The 20142-nt window shown below is 43.5% G+C and overlaps 1 protein-coding gene across 7 annotated transcripts in view; it reads right to left on the bottom strand.

The window, feature by feature from the left end:
- The window catches only part of adcy5 (adenylate cyclase 5), a 405848-nt gene that overhangs the window by 145940 nt on the left and 239766 nt on the right, over positions 1 to 20142 (bottom strand). For 6 of the 7 annotated variants that reach the window (XM_059647537.1, XM_059647541.1, XM_059647539.1 and 3 more), the window contains 2 exons: positions 5378 to 5489; positions 4543 to 4670 (listed from right to left, as the gene is read on the bottom strand). The exons of the other annotated variant lie outside the window; for it this stretch is intronic. In XM_059647537.1, the coding sequence (XP_059503520.1) occupies positions 4543 to 4670; positions 5378 to 5489 (240 nt within the window). The remainder of the gene's footprint in view (positions 1 to 4542; positions 4671 to 5377; positions 5490 to 20142) is intronic. 7 annotated transcript variants of the gene reach the window in all.

The raw sequence follows: 20142 nt of genomic DNA on the forward strand, positions 1-20142 counted from the left end.
TGGTGATCCTGCAATCTTTACCTCAATTTCATTCAAAAATAGAAATTGCTGGAGAAAGGTAGATGGATTGTCCATGCTAAATTATCAGTGGTGTCCAGTGTTGTGCAGGCTAGGTCGATTCGCTATGGGAAATGCAGGGTTACAGGGTAGAGGGATGGGTCTGGGTGTCATGCTCTTCAGAGGGTCAGTGTGGACTCGATGAGCAAAGTGGCCTGCATCCACACTGTGGGGATTCTATGATTCTAACTCAACAGGTCTGGCAGCATTCAGTTCTTAAGAAGGATCGCTGGACCTGAAACATTAACTCTGCTTTCTTTCCACAACTGCTGCCAAACCTGCTCAGTTTCTCCAGCAATTTGTTTTTGTTTCAGATTTCCAACATTCACAGTTCTTTGTTTTATTTTAGATAATTTTATTGTCATTTGTGATTTCTTGCTGTGTGCAAATCAGCTGCCACATGTCCTACACATTATAAGTACCTTTTTAACTTGTTTATGGAATGTAGTCTGAGCCATCTTTGTTTCCAATGCCAAATTACCCCTTGATTTTAGAGGCTTGCTGGAGCCAAATTCACAGGACGGTTAAGTGTCAACCATATTGCTAGTGGTCTGGCGTCACGTTAGGCTTCACCAGGTAAGGACAGTAGATTTCCTTCCCCAAATTGGGGCGGCATGGTGGTTCAGTGGTTCGCACTGCTGCCTCACAGCACCAGGAGCCTGGATTTGATTCCACCCTTAGGCAACTGTCTGTGTGGAGTTTGCACATTCTCCCTGTGTCTGCGTGGGTTCCCTCCAGGTGCTCCGGTTTCTTCCCACAGTCCAAAGATGTGCAGGGAAGGTGGATTGGCCATGCTAAATTGCCCATAAGGATCAGGGATGTGTAGAATAGGAGGATGGGTCTGGGTGGGATGCTCTGAGGGTTGATGTGGACTTGTTGGGCCGAAGGACCTGTTTCCACACTGTAGGAATTCTACGATTCTAAAGGTCATAAATGAACCAGATGGCTATTTACAACAATAAAATCATCATATGGTCGTCGCTGGGCCGGCTTTTTAACTTCAGAATTTTATTGAGTTCAAATTTCACCATTTTCCATGGTGAGATTCATACCCATATCCCTAGAGCATTAGCCTGGGGTTTTCGGCTACTGGCCAAATGAAATCACCTCCTCCCCAAGGTACTGAAGCATCTTTGGAAGTCCTGACATTATGAAAGGCACTTTCTCATTAAAAGTCTTCTTTTTATGTTTTGGAAGGTCGAACTTAAATGCTGACTATAGGATTAAAGGCAGGATTCTCGGCACTGTGGAGGAACAGCAGGATCTTGGTGTTCAAGTGCATAGCTCCCTCAAAGTTGCCACCCAAGTGGATAAGGTTGTTAAGAAAGCATATGGTGTTTTGGCTTTCATTAACAGGGGGGTCGAGTTTAAGAGCTGCGAGGTTATGCTGCAGCTCTACAAAACCCTGGTGAGACCACACATGGAATATTGTGTCCAGTTCCGGTCGCCCTATTACAGGAAAGATGTGGAGGCTTTGGAGAGGGTGCAAAGGAGGTTTACCAGGATGCTTCCTGGAGGGCTGGTCTTACAAGGAGAGGTTGACTGAGCTCGGACTTTTCTCTCTGGAGAGAAGGAGGAAGAGCAGTGACCTGATCGAGGTGTACAAGATAATGAGATGCATTGATAGAGTCGATAGCCAGGGACTTTTTGCCAGGGCAGGATTGACTGCCACGAGGGTTCATAGTTTTAAGGTATTAGGAGGAAGGTATAGAGGAGACGGCAGAGGGACGTTCCTCACCCAGAGAGTTGTGAGCGCATGGAATAGTTAACCAGTGGTAGTCATGGAAGCGGAGTCATTAGTGACATTTAAGCGACTGCTGGACCTGCACATGGACAGCAGTGAATTGAGGGGAATGTAGGTTAGGTTATTTTTGGATGAGGATTATTCGACAGCACAACATCGTAGGCTGAAGGGCCTGTACTGTGCTGTACTTTTCTATGTTCTATGTTCTATGTGGTGGGTTAGTAGTTGCCTGAAGTGGATGATGACAAGGAAGAGAATGCAGTGATTGGCCATGTCAATATCCCCATCTTCAATGATGGAAAATCTCAACACATCACTGTAAAAGATGGCATTTTTGGCTGAAGCTTTGGCAACAACCTTCAGCCTAAATGCCAAGTGGATGAACCGTCCTAATCTCCTCCAGTGGCCCCCAGCATCAAAGATGCCTGTCTTCAACCAATTTAGTTTATTCCACGTGATAAGAAGAAACAGTTGGAGGCATTGATACTGCAAAGGCTATGGGCGCTGACAACATTCTGGCAATAGTACGAAGGCTTGTGTTCCATAACTTGCCGTTCCCCAGCCAAGCTGGTCCAGTACAACTACAACATTGGCTTCTTCATGGCAATATGGAAAATTGCTCAGGTATATTCTTTACACAAAAAGCAGGATAAACCCAGCTCAGCCCAATTATCATCCCATTAGTCAGGTCTTGATCATCAGTAAAGTGATGGAAGGTGTCATCAACAGTGCTATCAAGCAGCACCTGCTCAGAAATAACCTGCTCAGTCTGTACTCAGTTTGGCTTCTGCCAGCTCCTGACTCATTACAGCCTTGGCTCAAACATGAACAAAAGTGCTAAATTTCAGAAGTGAGGTGTGAGTCCATCCCTTGACATCAAGGCCTCATTCGACCATATGTGGAATCAAGAAGCCCCAGCAAAAGTGGAATCAATGGGAATCAGGGGAAAACTCACTGTTGCTTGGAGTCATACCCGGCACATAGGAAGATGGTCTTGGTTGGTGCAGGTCACTCATCTTGGGTACAGGATATTCAGGGTAGTGTCATAGGCCTAACCATCTTCAACTACTTCATCAATCACTGTGACTCCATTCTAAGGTCAGAATTGGGAATGTTTGGCGATGATTGCACAATGTTCTGCGCCATTTCCAGCGGCTATAAGAGCACGTCAAAAATCTAAGAATACTGTGGTGATTAACTCACCTCCTGACTCCCCAAAGCCAATCCATCATTTAAAAGGTACAAGTCAGGAGTATGAGGGAATGCTCCCCACTTGCCTGGATTGGTGCAGTTGCAACAGTACTCAAGAAGCATGACACTATCCAGGAATAAGCAGCCCAGTAGATTGGCACCACATCCACAAGCAACCACTCCCTCCATCACCAAAGCTCAGTAGCAGCAGTGTGTACCATCTATCAGACCTCTGCAGAAATTTACCAAGGCTTGTTAGACAGCACCTTCCAAACACACAACCTTCATCAAGAGCAGCAGATGCATGGAACGCCACTACTAGCAAGTTCCCCTCCAAGCCACTCATCATCCTGACTTGGATATATATTGCTATTCCTTCACTGCTGCTGGGTCAAAATCTTCAAATTTTTTCTCCAATAGCATTGTGAGTGTACCTACTCTGCATGAACTGCAGTGGTTCAAGAGGCAGCTTACCAGCCCCTTCTCAAGGGAAACTAGGGTCAAGCAAAAAATACTGGCCCCAACAGCAACATCCATGTCCCAAGTACCATGAGTGAATACCATGAGTGTCCCAAGGTCCCCCTGCAGAGACTGTGAGGAACATTACTTAGCACAAACAGGAGGGAGACTAACAACAACAGTACTTGAACACCAACTGGCTACAAAAAGACATGGCCAATACTCACTCATCTCAATCCACATGGACAAGGACAGCCACCACTTCAACTAGAACAACACCAAAATCCTGGGACAGGCAAGGCAGAGACAGGCACGAGAATTCCTAGGAGACTGGCACTCCACAAAGCATGCTATTAATAAACATAATGAACTCGACCCCATATACATTCCACTACAAAGGAAAACCAGAAGTAAGGCAATCCATCACAATGGACCCCACAGTTTAAAAACCAGGTGGGAAAACACACTGACGCTTCATTGGATGCTGCACTGAGGATATTACCCAGTATGGTAGCAAAACACCTGCAAAACAAGAACCCAGCCCAGCGAGCCAACCAACCTCAACAGGGGGTCATACATTTAAGACAGGGAAAAGAAGGAATTTCTATTTTTTAAGGGGATGAATTTCTTCTCTTAGAAGCTTGTGAATCTGAAATTCTTCACTGCAGAGGGCTAGTGAAGCTGAGTTGTTAACTTTATTCAAGATGTAATGGATAGATTTTTAATCAGGAAGGAAATCAAGGTCTATCATAAAAGGCACTGATGTGGATTTGAGAATCATCAGATCAGCCATGATCTCATTAAAAAGCAGAGCAGATGGGATGGGCTGAATGGCCCACTTTTGCTTCTATGTCTTATCGGTCTTATTGTCATGAAAGAAAACAAATGCATTCTTCAGATGTGGGTTATAAAGTATCTGGGCAAATATTTACTCTCTTAATGCTGTCAGAAGTTCACCACTCATCTGCCAGCAACAGCTCCAAAACTCCTGTTGACCTCCTATACCGGTAGTTATTCATTAAGACACAAAGGAAGAATGAATACCTCCCACGCAGCAAAGTGGTACAGGATTAAGGTGAACAGTTACTTACGAAATGGCCTCAATCATATCCACCCCCATTTCGACACAACAGTGTGCATGATCTGCTCGAGCTTCAGGTAGTCCCGAAACACAGTAATAGCAATCACCCAGGATCTTAATACGCAGGCAGTGGTTCTCCTGAGAAGGCATCAAGAGAGAGAGAAACAAAATAAGAAAGCTAAAGACTGCTGGAGAAGGAACAACTTCATCATTGCAGATAGTGCTTTTGTTAACTTAGTTTTGGTTGCCTTACTTCAGGAGGGATACACTTGCATTGGAAGCAATCAGAGAAATTTGTCTGATTTCTGGGATGAAGGGATGTACCTTATGAGGAAAGGATGAGCCCCCACTCATTGGAGTTTACCAGAATAAAAGGTCACCATATTGGAACGTTGCATATTCCAAAGGGGTTTGACAGAGCAGGTGTTGAGAGGATATCTCTTCATGGGAGAGCCTCAAAGTAGGGGGTATGACTTAAAGATCTCTCTTTTGAGATGGAGAAGAAGAAAAATTTCTTCTCTCAGCAAGTTTTTGGCATTCTCTTCCCTCAAAAGCAGCCGAGGCTGGCTCATTGATGATATTCAAAGCTGAGTTACATGACTTTTGTTTGACAGGGTAACCAAGGTTAATGGATGGAGGGGACAGTCAGAAAAATGTTGCCATGGCCACAATCAGATTACCATGATTGCATCGTAGAGCACAGCAGGCTTAAGGGCCCAAATGGCCTATGCCTGCTCCTAATTCCAAAGTCCTATGAGTCTCGTGGCTGCCAAAATAACTACGGAAGAGACAACAATGGGATGGGAGAACACGTAACAAAGTCATCCCAGGCAGTGCACACTTACCGATGCAAGCTTGTCAAATCTGGCAAAGAGTTCATTGAGTGTCATGACCAGTTCTTGAGCTGTGCACTGTGAGGCCAAACTGGTGAATCCTTCAATATCTGCAAAGAGGATGCTGGAACAGACAAATAGGGAGTAAAGACGGAAAACACTTTAATTGTAGAACAGCTACATATAAAGGATAATGAAGAGGTTTAAAGTACATGAAATGATCCTGAACAAACAAGCAAATCATCTGTGCAGCAGTAATGTGAATCTCTCATCGGTCATGTCAGGCAATTTTAATCTTTTAAACAGCCAAGGAGCAGCCTAGTTACAAATAGTGATCACTAAAAAAGAAAGTAAGAAACAACATTCTTTCTTTATTCAAGGGGCCCAGGCTTTACTGAATGGGCCAACATGCCTTGAGAAGGTGGTGGTGAGCTGCCTTCTTGAACCACTATAGTCCTTTAGCTCTAAGTAGACCGACTGTGCAATTAGGTTCGGATTTTCAAGGTTCTGGCCCAGTGACACTCAAGGAACAGTGATTTATTTCCAAGTCAGGATAGTGAGAGGTTTGGAGAGGAACTTGCAGGTAGGTGGTGATGGTTATGGGTTAGGAAAGTGCTGTCTAAGAATCTTTGGTGAATTTCTGCAATGTAACTTGTAGACGGTGCATGCTGCTGCTACTGAGCATCAATGGTAGAGGTAGTGGAAGTGTCTAGAAGTGATTCCAATCAAGCAGGCTTCTTCAGGATCATGTCAAGCTTCTTGAGTGTTGATGGAGCTGCACCCATCCAGTCAGGTGGGGATATTCTGTCACACCCATAACCTATGCCTTGCAGACACTGAACTAACTTTGAGGAGTCAGGAGGTGTTTTGCTTGCTGCAGGAATTCCTAGCTTCTGACCTGCTCTTGGAGCCACTGTATTTATGTGGGTGACGACTGCATTTCTAGAGCATCTTTCACAATCTCAGAATTCCAAAACACTTGACAGTAAGTGAAGTACTTCTGAGGTCCAGTCATTGCTGCAATGTAAGGAATGTTGCACTGGTTTGTACACATGTTCTTTTAAACTATTAACAACCAGATAATACGTTGCAGTGATGTTAATTGAGAAATAAATATTGCATAGGACTCCAGGATTATCCCTGGCTCTTCTTCTGAATAATACTGGCATGTCCATAAGGTCTCCTCACCAACTTCTACAGATGCACCATTGAAAGCATACTGTCCGGATGCATAACAGCCTGGAATGGCAACTGCCCTGCCCAGGACCGTAAGAAACAACAGAAGGTAGTGTGCACAGCCCAGATCGTCACTGAAGCCAACCTTACATCCATGGACTCCGTTTACATGGCTCGCTGCCACGGAAAGGCTGCCAACATCATCTCTAGCCTCAAATAATGCTGATCTTACTAACGTTGATCTTGCCTATTGCACACCCTGTGCAATGCAACCCGTATGCCTCTATCTAAGTCCTTTTGATCTGTACATCCTTTGCTTACTATGATCTGCTCGTACGACTTGTAAACAAAGCTTTTCACAGTATTTCAGTACACGAGACAATAAATCAGTCAATCAATCTATCAAGATTAGTCTTAGAATACGAGATAGGTCATTTAGGATTGAGATGAGGAAAAATTTCTTCATCTAATGGGCGGTGAGCTTGTAGAATTCTCTATGACAGAAGGTGGCTGAGGCCAAAACAAGAAGATGTCAGATATAATTCTTAGAGTTTAAGGGATCAAAGGGTATGGGGAGAAAGTGAGGAGAAAGTATTGAATTGGATGATCAATCATGTCATAAGATCATAAGGTATCAGAACAGTATTAAACCATTTAGCCCATTGAGTTTGCTGCACCATTTAATCATGATTGAGACGTTTCTCAACCCCATTTTCCTGCTTTCTTCCCACTGATACTCTTACTACTCAAAAGCCTAACTATCTCTGTCTTAAATACACTCAATGGCTTGGTTTTTTCAATTTTCTGCAGCAATGAGTTTCACACTCCAACTGAAGAAATTCCTCTTCATCTCAGTTCTAAAGGGCTGTTCCTTCACCCCAAATCCGTGCCCTTGGTCCTCGTCTCTCCTATTAGTGGAAGCTTCTTCACCACATCCACTCTATCCAGGTCTCTCATATTCTGTAAGTTTCAACGAGATCCCCCTTCGTCCTTCTAAATTCCATCAAGTATAGATCCAGAATCCTCCACAGCTGCTCATGTGACAAGCCTTCATCCACAGGATCATTCTTGTAAACCTCCTCTAGAGCCCCTGCAACACCAGTACATCTTTCCTTAGAAACTGGGCCCAAAACTTCTCACAATATTCCAAATGCAGGCTGACCAGAGCCTTATAAAACCTCAAAAATACATTCCTGCTGTTGTATTCTAGCCCTCTTTAAAGGAATGCTAACGTTGCTTTTGTCTTTCTAAAGGCCAACTGAATCTGCACGTTAGCCTTAAGTGAATCCTGAACTAGAACTCCTAAGTTCCTTTGTACTTCAGATCTCCGAAGCCATTCCCCAGTTAAAACATAGTCTATGTCTCTATGCTTCCCACCAAATTGCATAACTTTACATTTTCCCACATTGTATTCCATCTGTCAATTCTCTGACCCTCTCTTAGTCTGTCAAAATCTTTCTGCAGCTTCCCTGCTTCTGCAACATAACCTGTCGCTTCACCTTTCTTTGTGTCATTTACGAACTTAGCAACAATACTCTCAGTTCCTTCGTCCAGATCATTAATGTACAATGTGAATAGTCGCCATAGCCATGGTTGAAACCTGCCATCTGGAAAAGACATTTCTATGCCTACTCTCTGCCTCCTGCCAGTCAGTCAATGCTCTATCTGTGCCAGTACCTTGCTCCTAACACCATGGACTCTCATCGTATTTTGCTGTATCCCATGCAGCACCTTGTCAAAGGCCTTTGGTAGGAAAAGCTCGAAGGGTCAAAATGTCTTCTTGTGTTCCTGTTTCTATGAATCATTTAAGAGTCTTGAATTACTTACTTAATTTGTCCCTGATACTGGTGGACGTGTGAACAGGGGATGCAAAGCCAAAGTTCCTAATCCAGCAATTATGTGCTGTACCGCTGCAGGTGCCGTTTTTTAATAAGATTTCAAACTGCGATCCTGACTGACCTCATAGTTAAAAGATCCCATCAGCAGAAATCTGAAGAAGAATGGGAGATTTCTCCTCTACACCCTGGTTAATGTTTATTCCTTTGTTCAAACACTCTTAAATACATAGAACATAGAACATTACAGCACAGTACAGGCCCTTCGGCCCGCGATGTTGTGCCGACCTGTCATACTGATCTCAAGCCCATCTAACCTACGCTATTCCATGTACGTCCAAATGCTTATCCAATGACGACTTAAATGTACTTAAAGTTGCCAAATCTACTACCGTTGCAGGCAAAGCGTTCCCTTCCCTTACTACTCTCTGAGTAAAGAAACCACCTCTGACATCTGTCCTATATCTTTCACCCCTCAATTTAAAGCTATGCCCCCTCGTGCTTGCCATCACCATCCTAGGAAAAAGGCTCTCCCTATCCACCCTATCTAACCCTCTCATTATTTTATATGTTTCAGTTAAGTCACGTCTCAACCTTCTCTCTAACAAAAACAGCCTCAAGTCCCTCAGCCTTTCCTTGTAAGGCCTTCCCTCCATACCAGGCAACATCCTAGTAAATCTCCTCTGCACCCTTTCCAAAGCTTCCACATCCTTCTTATAATGCGGCGACCAGAACTGGACACAATACTCCAAGTGCGGCTGCACCTGAGTTTTGTACAGCTTCACCATAACCTCTTGGTTCCGTTGCTCGATTCCTCTATTAATAAAAGCTAAAACACTGTATGCCTTCTTAATAGCCCTGTCAACCTGGGTGGCAACTTTCAAGGATTCCGGACACTCCAAGTTGTGTGAGCTTGCCATGGCCAAACTGACATCCCTACTTCCTACACTGCATAAGTAACTGTAGGTCAGAGGGTATTTTCCAGCTACAAAATGGTTTAGGACAATCCTAGATAATAAAATGTGAGGCTGGATGAACACAGCAGGCCAAGCAGCATCTCAGGAGCACAAAAGCTGACGTTTCGGGCCTAGACCCTTCATCAGAGCCTCTCTGATGAAGGGTCTAGGCCTGAAATGTCAGCTTTTGTGCTCCTGAGATGCTGCTTGGCCTGCTGTGTTCATCCAGCCTCACATTTTGTTATCTTGGAATTCTCCAGCATCTGCAGTTCCCATTATCTCTAGGACAATCCTAGGTTTTGAAAGGTGATAAGAGAAATGCAAATTCATTGCTATTGTCAAACCGTTGCTGCAAGGAGTACGGTTGTCCAGGTCATGTGAGAATGGCATGGCAAAAGCATCAAAATTAAACACTTTCTCTCACCATCTCACTGTTCAGCCTCCTACCCCAACAAACTGCCAAATTGCCTCCTGGAAGAAGCGGGGAAGGCGGACCAAAGATGGATAGAGGAGAAGATAGCCTAACCTGAAGAAGTTACCCTCCTCCCTCCGGACCAACCTCAGGGGATCTCTCTTCCACTGCAACTCTCCTGTCGTCCCCGCCTCCCTAACCTGTTCTTCCTCTCACCTATCCCTTCCTCCCACCTCAAGCTGCACCTCCATTTCCTACCTACTAACCTCATCTTGCCCCTTTGATCTGTCCGTCCTCCTTGGGCTGACCTATCCCCTACCTACCTCCCCACCTATACTCTCCTCTCCCTATCTTCTCCTCTATTCATCTTTGGTCCGCCTCCCCATCTCTCCCTTTTTATTTCAGAATCCTCTCTCCATCCCCCTTTTCTGATGAAGGGTCTAGGCCCGAAACATCAGCTCTTGTGCTCCTAAGATGCTGCTTGGCCTGTTGTGTTCATCCAGCTCCACACTTTGTTATCTCGGATTCTCCAGCATCTGCAGTTCCCATTATCTCTGATCACAAGTATCAACACATACAGCCTAACGCTAAGACCAAATGCTTTTAACGATTATCCAGGGTACAGCATTGTTATAGTCTATTCACATCAATAAACAAAATAGTCATACACGCATATCAACTTTAAACACATAGGCATCTTCCTGTTTTGACTGATCTGAGTTTATATGGACAGTCAGGATAATAAATTCCCATACCATTCCCCTGCCTCATTTCGATATAAATAACTGAATTAATTTTCTTCTGGTCAATTCCATATCTGTTCAGTTGGGGGTGGTTGCAGCTCAGGGATGTTGCACTGAGGCAATCTGAGGAAATGCTGAACTGTTGGAGACACAGCCTTGTCTGTCATATGTAAAAGTGATGCTCAGTTTGCCCTCCCACATGGATGTAAAAGATCACCTTGGCACTACTTCTAAAAGATCAGTGACATTCTTCAATAAGAGACCATCCAGTTCCTTCACAAATGGATATATATGGGCACAGATTATTGAAGGTCGCAGGACTGGTAGACAGCAGTTAATAAAGCACAGTTTGTTCAGCTTTATTTACAAAAGCATGGAGTATAAAAGCAAGGAGGTGATTTTGAACTTGTACTAGATTCTTGTTAAGACCTCAGCTGGAGTATTGTGTATGGTTGTGGGTGTCACAATATAGGAACAACATGAAGACATTGGAGAGATTACAGAACAATAGTTCCAGGAAATTTTAGTTAGAACAGAGTGAAGAAGTTTAGACTGTTTTCCTTAGGGAGAAGAAGGCTGAGAAGGGCTTCGATTAAGGTTTTCAAAATCATGAGCAGGCAGGATACAGGAGACAGAGAGAAACTGCTCCCACATAAATGACAAAAGAATGAGAGGGCATGGGTTTAAAATGATATGCAAATGAATCAAGGGTGATGTGAGAAAAAAAACTATTTCACTCAAGAAGGAGTTAGAGTATGGAATAAATTGCCTAGAAATGCAGTGAAGGCAGTTTCAATTAAGGCATTCAGGAGGGCGTTGGATGATTATTTGGATAGAAATAGTTTACACCATTATGGGATAAGATAACAGATAATATGAGAACTGGTGCATGTACAGTGAGTCGAATGGCCTCCTGCATTGTAACAATTCTGTAATTCTATAAAAGAATTTCACCATCAAATCAGGCCATGTCTGATCTGATTATGGCTTCAGTTCCACTTTCCAGCCCGCCCCCAAAATGTTTTGACTTACTTGTTAGTCAAGAACGGATCTGTCTGGGGAAGAGAGTACTATAGTTACAAATGACCCTGTGTGAGAAAGAAATCTCTGTCTAAAATAGGAGACCCCTGGTTTTTAAACTAAGACCCTAGTTCTAGTCTCTCCCACAAGACAAGACATCCTTTCAGCATCCACCCTATCAAGTCCTCTCGGGATTTTATATGTTTCAATAAGACTTCCCCAGTGTCTCACCAATGCCTAAAAGAGATCTTCATGATCTTCTGAGATAGGAGGAACTGCCGATGCTGGATAATCTGATTTAACAAGGTGCAGAGCTGGATGAAGACAGCAGGCCAAGCAGCATCAGAGGAGCAGGCAACATTTCTGAAGAAGGGTCCAGACCCGAAACATCAGCTTTCCTGCTCCTCTGATGCTGCTTGGCCTGCTGTATTCATCCAGCTCTACGTCTCATCTCATATTATTTGTTGTGGGCAAATTAGTTACTACATTAAAACAGTAACTTTGCTTCAAAAGGGCTTCATCAATTTTGGGATATTGTGGAGGACGCAATGCAAATATGAGCCTTTCTTTTCCTTTGAGTATCTGAAGGAATGCCCGCTGGATGCAATCTAGATTGAGGCCTTGCTGTAGATGTGAGGGAATTATCCTTTCCCACTCTTTGGTTTGATGAGGTCCCAAGTGAAGTGGGCTTGCCTGCCGTGATAACTAGGGTCACTAACTCAGGTTGTGGAGGCATTGTAACATGACATTCTGTCCCCAAATGCTCCACATCCACCCATTCACCACTGGTCACCTAACAAATCTATCTCACAACATACCATCTTCCTGCAGCCAATCAGAAAGCATATAGAATTTGGGTTACTCAGTTGGATGGCCGTTCATTCACAGTCCGACAGTCTTTTTCGCTCTTCCTCAATATTTTTCATGCTGACATACAAAAAAATTAAACACAATTTGTCTTCAATGGCAAAATGTATTTTTCTCAAGAGTTTCTGGAGGCTGGGTTCAGAAGATAAATCTTTCCCATAGACTCTAGGACAGGGCCTTCCAAATTGGGTGTTAGGACCCCAAGTACAGTCATGAGCTTAAGTTCTGGGGTCTCAAGTTACACGGCAGCAAAGACTGTTATCAGGCTTTGACTGAATTATAACAGCTATGCTCCAACTCCACCAGGTCAGCCATCCCCCGTCTCCACCACTTCTACAGACGCAACTCTTGGTCTCTCAAGTCGCATTGAAACATAAAAAAACAGGAACAGGAGGAAGTCATTCAGCCCTTTCAGCAATTCAAATATGATAATGGCTGATCAATATCAACTCAATATCCTGTTCCCATTTTCTCCTCATACCCTTCAACCCTAAGAAATATATCTAACCCCTTCTTGAAAACATTCAATATTTTTGTTTGAACCACTGTCTGTGGCAGAGAATTCTATAGACTTACCACTGTGTGTGTGAAGAAATTTCTCCTCACCTCAGTCCTAAACGGTCTAACCTATGTACTTAAAACTATAGCCTCTGGTTCTGTACTCCCTACTCATTCAGTGAACAGAGCAAGGAAACAGGCCCTTCAGTCCATCTTGTCCTTGCTGACCCAGTTAGTTGCTACCCCAATTAAACTAGGCCCATTTGCCTGCATTTCACCCCGTATCACTCTAAATCTTTCCTATTCACGTACCTATACAAATGTTGCAATTGTACCTGCATATATCGCTTCCTCTGGCGATTCATTCAACATATGAACCAAAAAAAGCTGCCCCTTAGTTTCCTTTTAAATCTTTCGACTCTCACCTTAAAAATATGCCCCCTAGTTTTGAACTCACTTAATGTAGGGAAAAGGCATTTGTTATTCACCTTATTTATGCCCCTCATGATCATGTAAAACCCTCATCTTCCTATGCTCCAGTAAAAATGTCCCAGCCTATTCTAACAACTCATGCCCTTCAGTCCTGGCAACATCCTGGTAAATCTTTTCTGAATCCTCTTCAATTTAGTTGTATCCTTCTTATAGCAGGGTGACCAGAAACGTACACAGAATTCCAAAAGTGGCCTCACCAACATCTTGTACAAGCTCAACATGACACCCCAAATCCTATATTTAGTGGTCTGAGAAATGAACGCAAGCATGTATAGGGGTTCTTAACCATCCTGTCTACCTGTGATGCAATTTTCAAAGAAATATGTAGTTGAAACCCCAGGTCTCTCCGTTCAACAACACTATTCATTACTATAGCATTAACTATATAAGTTCTATCCATGTTTGTATTACCAAAATGTAATGTCCAAATTAAACTCTATCTGCCACTCCTCAGCCCAGTGGCCCAACTGATCACGATAACTTTGTAATCTTAGCTAACCTTCTTCACTGTCAACTATGCCACCAATCTTGGTGTCGCTCGCAAGCTTACTAACTCCTAAATTTTCATCCAAATCAAATTTCAAACAAAAGTGGACCCAGCACTGATTCACTCACGATCCTTCTGACCTTTTGGGTTTTAAGGAGGGCGTGTCAGAAAAGTTACCACAGGGATAACTGGCTTGTGGCAGCCAAGCGTTCATAGCGACGTTGCATTTTGATCCTTCGATGTCGGCTCTTCCTTTCATTGTGAAGCAGAATTCATCAAGCGTTGGATTGTTCACCCACTAATAGGGAACGTGAGCTGGGTATAGACCATCCTCAGACAGGTTAGTTTTACCCTACTGATGATGAAAGTTAAACAAAAAGGGGTGGCACAGTGATTAGCACTGCTGCCTCACAGCACCAGGGACCCGCGTTTGATTCCAGCCTCGGGTGACTGTCTATGTGGAGTTTGCATGTTCTCCCCATGTCTGCATGGGTTTCCTCTGGGTGCTCCAGTTTCCTCTCACAGTCCAAAGATGTGCAGGGTAGGTGGACTGGCCATGCTAAATTGCCCATAGTGTTCAGGGAGGCGTACATTAGGTGGGTTATAGGGGGATGGGTCTAGGTGGCATGCTCTGTGGTTTGGTGTGGACTTGTTGGGCCGAAGGGCCTGTTTCCACACTGTAGGGGTTCTATATCCCTGTGGCACACCACCGATCACAGACCTCCTGTCCAATAAACAACCCTCCACCATCATCCTCTGACTCCCACCATCAAGCCAATTTTGGATCCAATTAGCTAGCTCTCCCTGAATCCCATATGGTCAAACTTTACTAATTAGTCTACCCATGCGGAATTTTGTCAATGACTTTACTGAAGTCCATCTCTGCCCTTATCAATCTTTTTAGTTATGTTCCCAAAAAACTCAATAAAGCTTCTGAGACACAATTTCTCATGCATGAAGCCATGCTGACTATCCATAAGCAGTCCTTGTCACTCCAAGTGAACGCAAATCCCATCTCTCAGAATCTGCTGTAACAATGTACCCACCAATGACGACAGACTCAATAGGTCTATTGTTCCAAGTTTCTCCAAGATAGGTGGAGAGGAGACTATAGGTGGGGAGGTAGGGAGGGGATAGGTCAGTCCGGGGAGGACGAACAGCTCAAGGGGGTGGGATGAGGTTAGTGGGTCGGAAATGGAGGTGCGGCTTGAGGTGGGAGGAGGGGATAGATGAGAGGAAGATCAGGTTAGAGAGGCGGGGACAAGCTGGGCTGGTTTTGAGATGCTGTGGGGGGAGGGGGGATTTTGAAGCTGGTGAAATCCACATTGATACCATTGGTCTGCAGGGTTCCCAAGCGGAATATGAGTTGCTGTTCCTGCAACCTACGGGTGGCATCATGATGGCACTGCAGGAGGCTTCTTCCCTCCCCCCACTACATCCCAAAACCAGCCCAGCTCACCCCGCCTCCCTAACCTGTTCTTCCTCTGACCTATCCCCTCCTCCCATCTCAAGCTGCACCTCCACTTCCTACCTACTAACCTCATCTCTCCCCACTTGACCTATCCGTCCTCCCCGGACTGACCTATCCCCTCCCTACTTTCCCACCCTTACTCTCCTCTCCACCTATTTTCTCCTCTGTCTATCCTCGGTCCACCTCCCCCTCTCTCCCTATTTATTTCAGAATCCTCTCCCCATCCCCCTTTTCTGATGAAGAGTCTAGGCCCGAAACGTCAGCTTTTGTGCTCCTAAGATGCTGCTTGGCCTGCTGTGTTCATCCAGCTCCACACTTTGTTATCTCGGATTCTCCAGCATCTGCAGTTCCCATTATCTCAGCTTCTCTTCCTACGTTAGTACTGCCAGCCCAGAAATTAGTCATTTAAACTTTCATAGCCAGAATATCCTTCCTCAGATAAGGTGACCAAAATGACCAGGTTTGGTCTCAACAAGACCCTGTACAATTGCAGCAAGTCGTCCCCTACTCCTGGCTTGAATCTTCTTGTGATGAAGGCCAACAGTTCTCACTGAGGGAGTCACAGTAATTTTAAACTCAAAACGGGATCAAGGTGGTACCATGTATGGGAATCAATACTCCAGGCCATTCCTGGAAGTTTAGAAAACATCAAATCCGTAAAATGACCAGCATGCTTGTGAATCAAGACAGAAATTTCCATCTTTTTCACTGCTCTATCCTTTTCTCTGGTACTCAACCTGTACCTTTTGTCCTGACAAATGACATCCCATTGGAATTTCACCAGTGGTGATCCTAATTACTGCTTATTCATACGTGATACTACATCACACTATGTGCAAACACTTTCACAGCACTGAGCTATTATCACCTCAGAGACACACAGTACGTGGGAACTGCTGAACAAGTTGAATACAAGCACCTATTATTTAGCTACTGCGTGTTTCAAAATACAAAGGAGAGTGAAAACCAAAAAAATGCCTGACATTGGAAGCCATCAACCTGGATTCGGCAGAGCAGGCATGGATAACAATGAGGAATAGGGGTCACACAGTGAACATGTGTTCAAATCCTTTCTTGGCATCACTCTGGCAATTGGAACTGCTGCTGATTAGCACGATTAGACGATTTGAGTACCAGGCCACTGTTGCGATGTACTAACCACGTGGAGAGATTCCAACGTACACTTGTCAATGTACAACGAGAGATTACACAAATTAATTTGGTATGGCTAGATAAAAGGTTAAGGGATGGCTTAGTCAAATTTTACAAGTTATTAAGGGGAAGTGCATAGCGTAAAGACAGACAGAAACTATTTTGGCCAAATAGGATGTGTGGGAATAAGGAGCATTGTCTTAGGGCTGTGGGGCAGGACCTTTTAGCAACAAATACAGAATTTATTGAAAAAGAATGGAACCCTTTTCCACAAATGCCAATCGACATAAGATCACTTCGGCAACTGCTGAATCTTAATGTATTTTGTTGAAACTTTTTATCTTGCATTCATCAGGAAAATTTGCAAGAATATCAATTCAAGCAGAGAACCAACACTCAGCCAGTTAAATCTGATTGGTTAAAGCATTGCCATTGAACATGCACCAGTTAATGACAATTGACAATTAACTGTCAAGCTTTGTTTAAATTTCGAACCAGACAGTAGATTCTGATTTGGTCAAGTTAGTGCCCTGAAAAATGAACTGACCAATGGTTGTCATCTATTTTGCTGAGATGAAACAGGTTCAGCACCTGTATGTGTTATGTCTGTGGGTAAAGAACAGGGCTTGATGTATTGCTAAATGGAGTTTTCAGGCCATTTCAAGCTGGACTGACAATCCTAAGTTGACTATCAGTGTAATTCTTTGCACACTGAGTTGCTATGATCTGGAATGCACTGTCTGAAGCAGATTCAATAGACATTTTCAAAACTACTCAGAAATGAAAAATTGTGTAGGCTTGTACAGGAAGAACAGAGAGTGGAACCAATTTAAGCTTTGTGGGCTGAATGACTCGTACTATGCTGTATTAATGAAACACTGATTTGGCTTCAACTGGAGCACTGCATTTAGTTCTATGCTCTTATTTATTTTCATTCATGAGAAGGGCTCCAGGAATTAGGAATTTCAATTACATAGATAGATTGTAGAAGTCAAGACTGTTCTCCATGGAGAAGAGAAAGTTAACAAGAAATTTAATCAAGTTGTTCATGAGGGTTCTGGATGGAGTGGAAAGGGAGATATTGTTATGCCTCCGGAGAGGAATGGCACAGAATTAAGGAAACTGGCAAAAGATACAATTGAGCCATTTGGCAAAACTATTTCATTCAGATGGTTGGGATCTGCAGTGCACTGCCTGAGAGTGTGAGAGGCACATTCAATCAATAAGGAAATAGATCATTATTTTAAAATGAAAAATTTACAGAACTACAAGGAGAAAGCATAAAAGTGACCCTAGGTGGATTGTTCCTTGATAGGGCCAGCACAGACAAGACAGGCATAATGGCTCCTTCCAAGCTTCAACCATTCTATGATACTACGATTCTACTATGTCGGAAGGCTATTCTCGATTACTTATTCAAGACGGGATGTGGTCCTTCAGGCAGAAGGAAAAGACTGCTACCAAAAGATAAAACTAATTATTTCAGCTCCTTGCCTCAACGCAATGCCTCTCCAAACACATGGCAATACAGATGTGAAGCCTGAATGAAATAACACAAAGTTATGTCATAATTTAGGAAGCGATGCCTATCAAACCTGAAAACCTAAATATTTCAGTTCAATCCTATAAACACATTAGTCTGCTTCATTGGGTTCTACAGTGTGGAACCCTGTACCAGAATGAGGCTTTGCAACAATCTCCTCATGGGAGGTGATGACCTAATGGTATTGCAAGGCTATTAATCCAGAGATCCTGGCAACATTCTGGCGACTTGAATTTGAATCCTGCCATGGAATATGGTGAAATTTAACTTTAATAAATATCTGCAATTAGGAGTTTAATGGTGACTGTGAAACAGTTGTTGATTGTCGGGAAGAAGCCATCGGGTTCACCAATGTCATTTAGGGAAGGACAACTCTATCCTTATTTGGTCTGGCTAATTATTGATCCCAGACCCACAGCAATGTAGTTGACACTTAAATGGGTGACAAATACTGGCCTGATCAATAATGCCCACATTCCATGAATGAATATAATTCAAAAATGGAATCCAATCAGATGAATTAAGTTAATACAAGAGGTTCATGGACACTATCAAGTCAATCTTTCCACATCAAAAAATAAGCCTTCTTGTCAAGAGACACTCATTCCTCACAGGAATTTACCAGCATTCTCTCCAGGGCAATTAGGGACAGGCAATGAATGGTGGCTTTGCACTATTAAAGTCTCAAGAATGAATAAAAAATGAAGTATCTTTAAATGGGCCTCTGAAGGAACCAATCAACATGAATATTTCCGTCAACACATTAAAGTAGCGAGAACAGGACAAATGGATGCAGCAGTGAAAAGGCAAATTTTAGACTGAAGTCAGGAAAGCCTTCAACTCAGAATCAGTCAGGCCAGCAAAGCAAAAGTTTTAAAACCATTTAAGAATTGCTTTTTGGATGGCTGTGCAACGGTGGGACAAAGGTCCTTCTTCATCTGTGTGAGCCTTGTGATGATAAATGATTGACATCCTCCAAACCACTTAGTAATCATGTCTATTATGTCTCTGGCAGACTCCCAAAGCAGGAAGTGAATCAGCCTGATATTCATTCCAACTGCATGGGTGCAAAATGAATCCCAGTTACACTACAGGATGCAGTTCAGAGTGCAACTGAAGCAGTAGCTCATAACAACAGGAGTCATAGAGGATACAGCACAGAAATAAAGGCCTTTTTGGCCCATTGAGTCTATGCTCATTAAAAACAACCACCCAACTATTCTAATCCCAATTTCCAGCACCTGACACCTAGTTTTGTGTGCCTAAGTACTTATTAATGTTATCAGAGATTCTACCTCTTCCTCACAAGCAGTGAGCTCTAGATGCCCACCATGCTTTGGATGAAAATATTTTTAGAACAAAAAACAAAGAACAATACAGCACAGGAAATGATCCTTCCACCTGCAGTGACACATTTTGCCCTTCCAAACTAAAACCATCTTCACTTACAGGATCTGTATCTCTCTATTCCCTCCCTATTCATGTATTTGTCCAGGTGCTTCTTGAATACTGCCAATTTCCTCACATCTCCCCTAAATCTCTTGCCTTTTGCCCCTTACCTTAAATCTATGTCTCCAGTCATTCATCCGTCCAAGGTGAAAAGCTCCTTTCTGTCTATCCTATCTTTGTGCTGTGGCATTTTCTCTATCTCAATTATGTCCTCCCACCATCCACGCTGTTCCAAGGAAAACAACCCAGTCTAAACAATCTCATGCGTAAGTTAAACTTTCCAGCCCAGGCAACATCCTAGTAAATCTCTTCTGCAGCCTCTCCAGTGTAATCACAGTCCTCTATGTCCCAACATCGCACCCTGAAGGGACGAGGATAGAGATGGGTATGAGGCTATCCAAAGGAAAGAGAAGCCCTCTCATTCAAGCAAGGTGCTGGTCCCCTACAAAACTGGTGGTTGGACTGGAAAGAGAAGCAGTACTTATTCTGGAAATGCATCCCAAAGTTCAGTGGTCTCACTGTAATGCACAATCATTTGTTTTTATTCTTTCATGGAATGTGGGTCTTGCTGGCAAGGCTCAAATGGCTTGTCAGATCATTTCAGATGGCAGTTGACAGTCAACCATATCACTGCGGGTCTGGAATCACATGTAGGTCAGACCAAGTAAGGACAGCA

Source organism: Stegostoma tigrinum, chromosome 7, assembly GCF_030684315.1.
Source record: "Stegostoma tigrinum isolate sSteTig4 chromosome 7, sSteTig4.hap1, whole genome shotgun sequence".
Taxonomy (NCBI): Eukaryota; Metazoa; Chordata; class Chondrichthyes; order Orectolobiformes; family Stegostomatidae; genus Stegostoma; species Stegostoma tigrinum.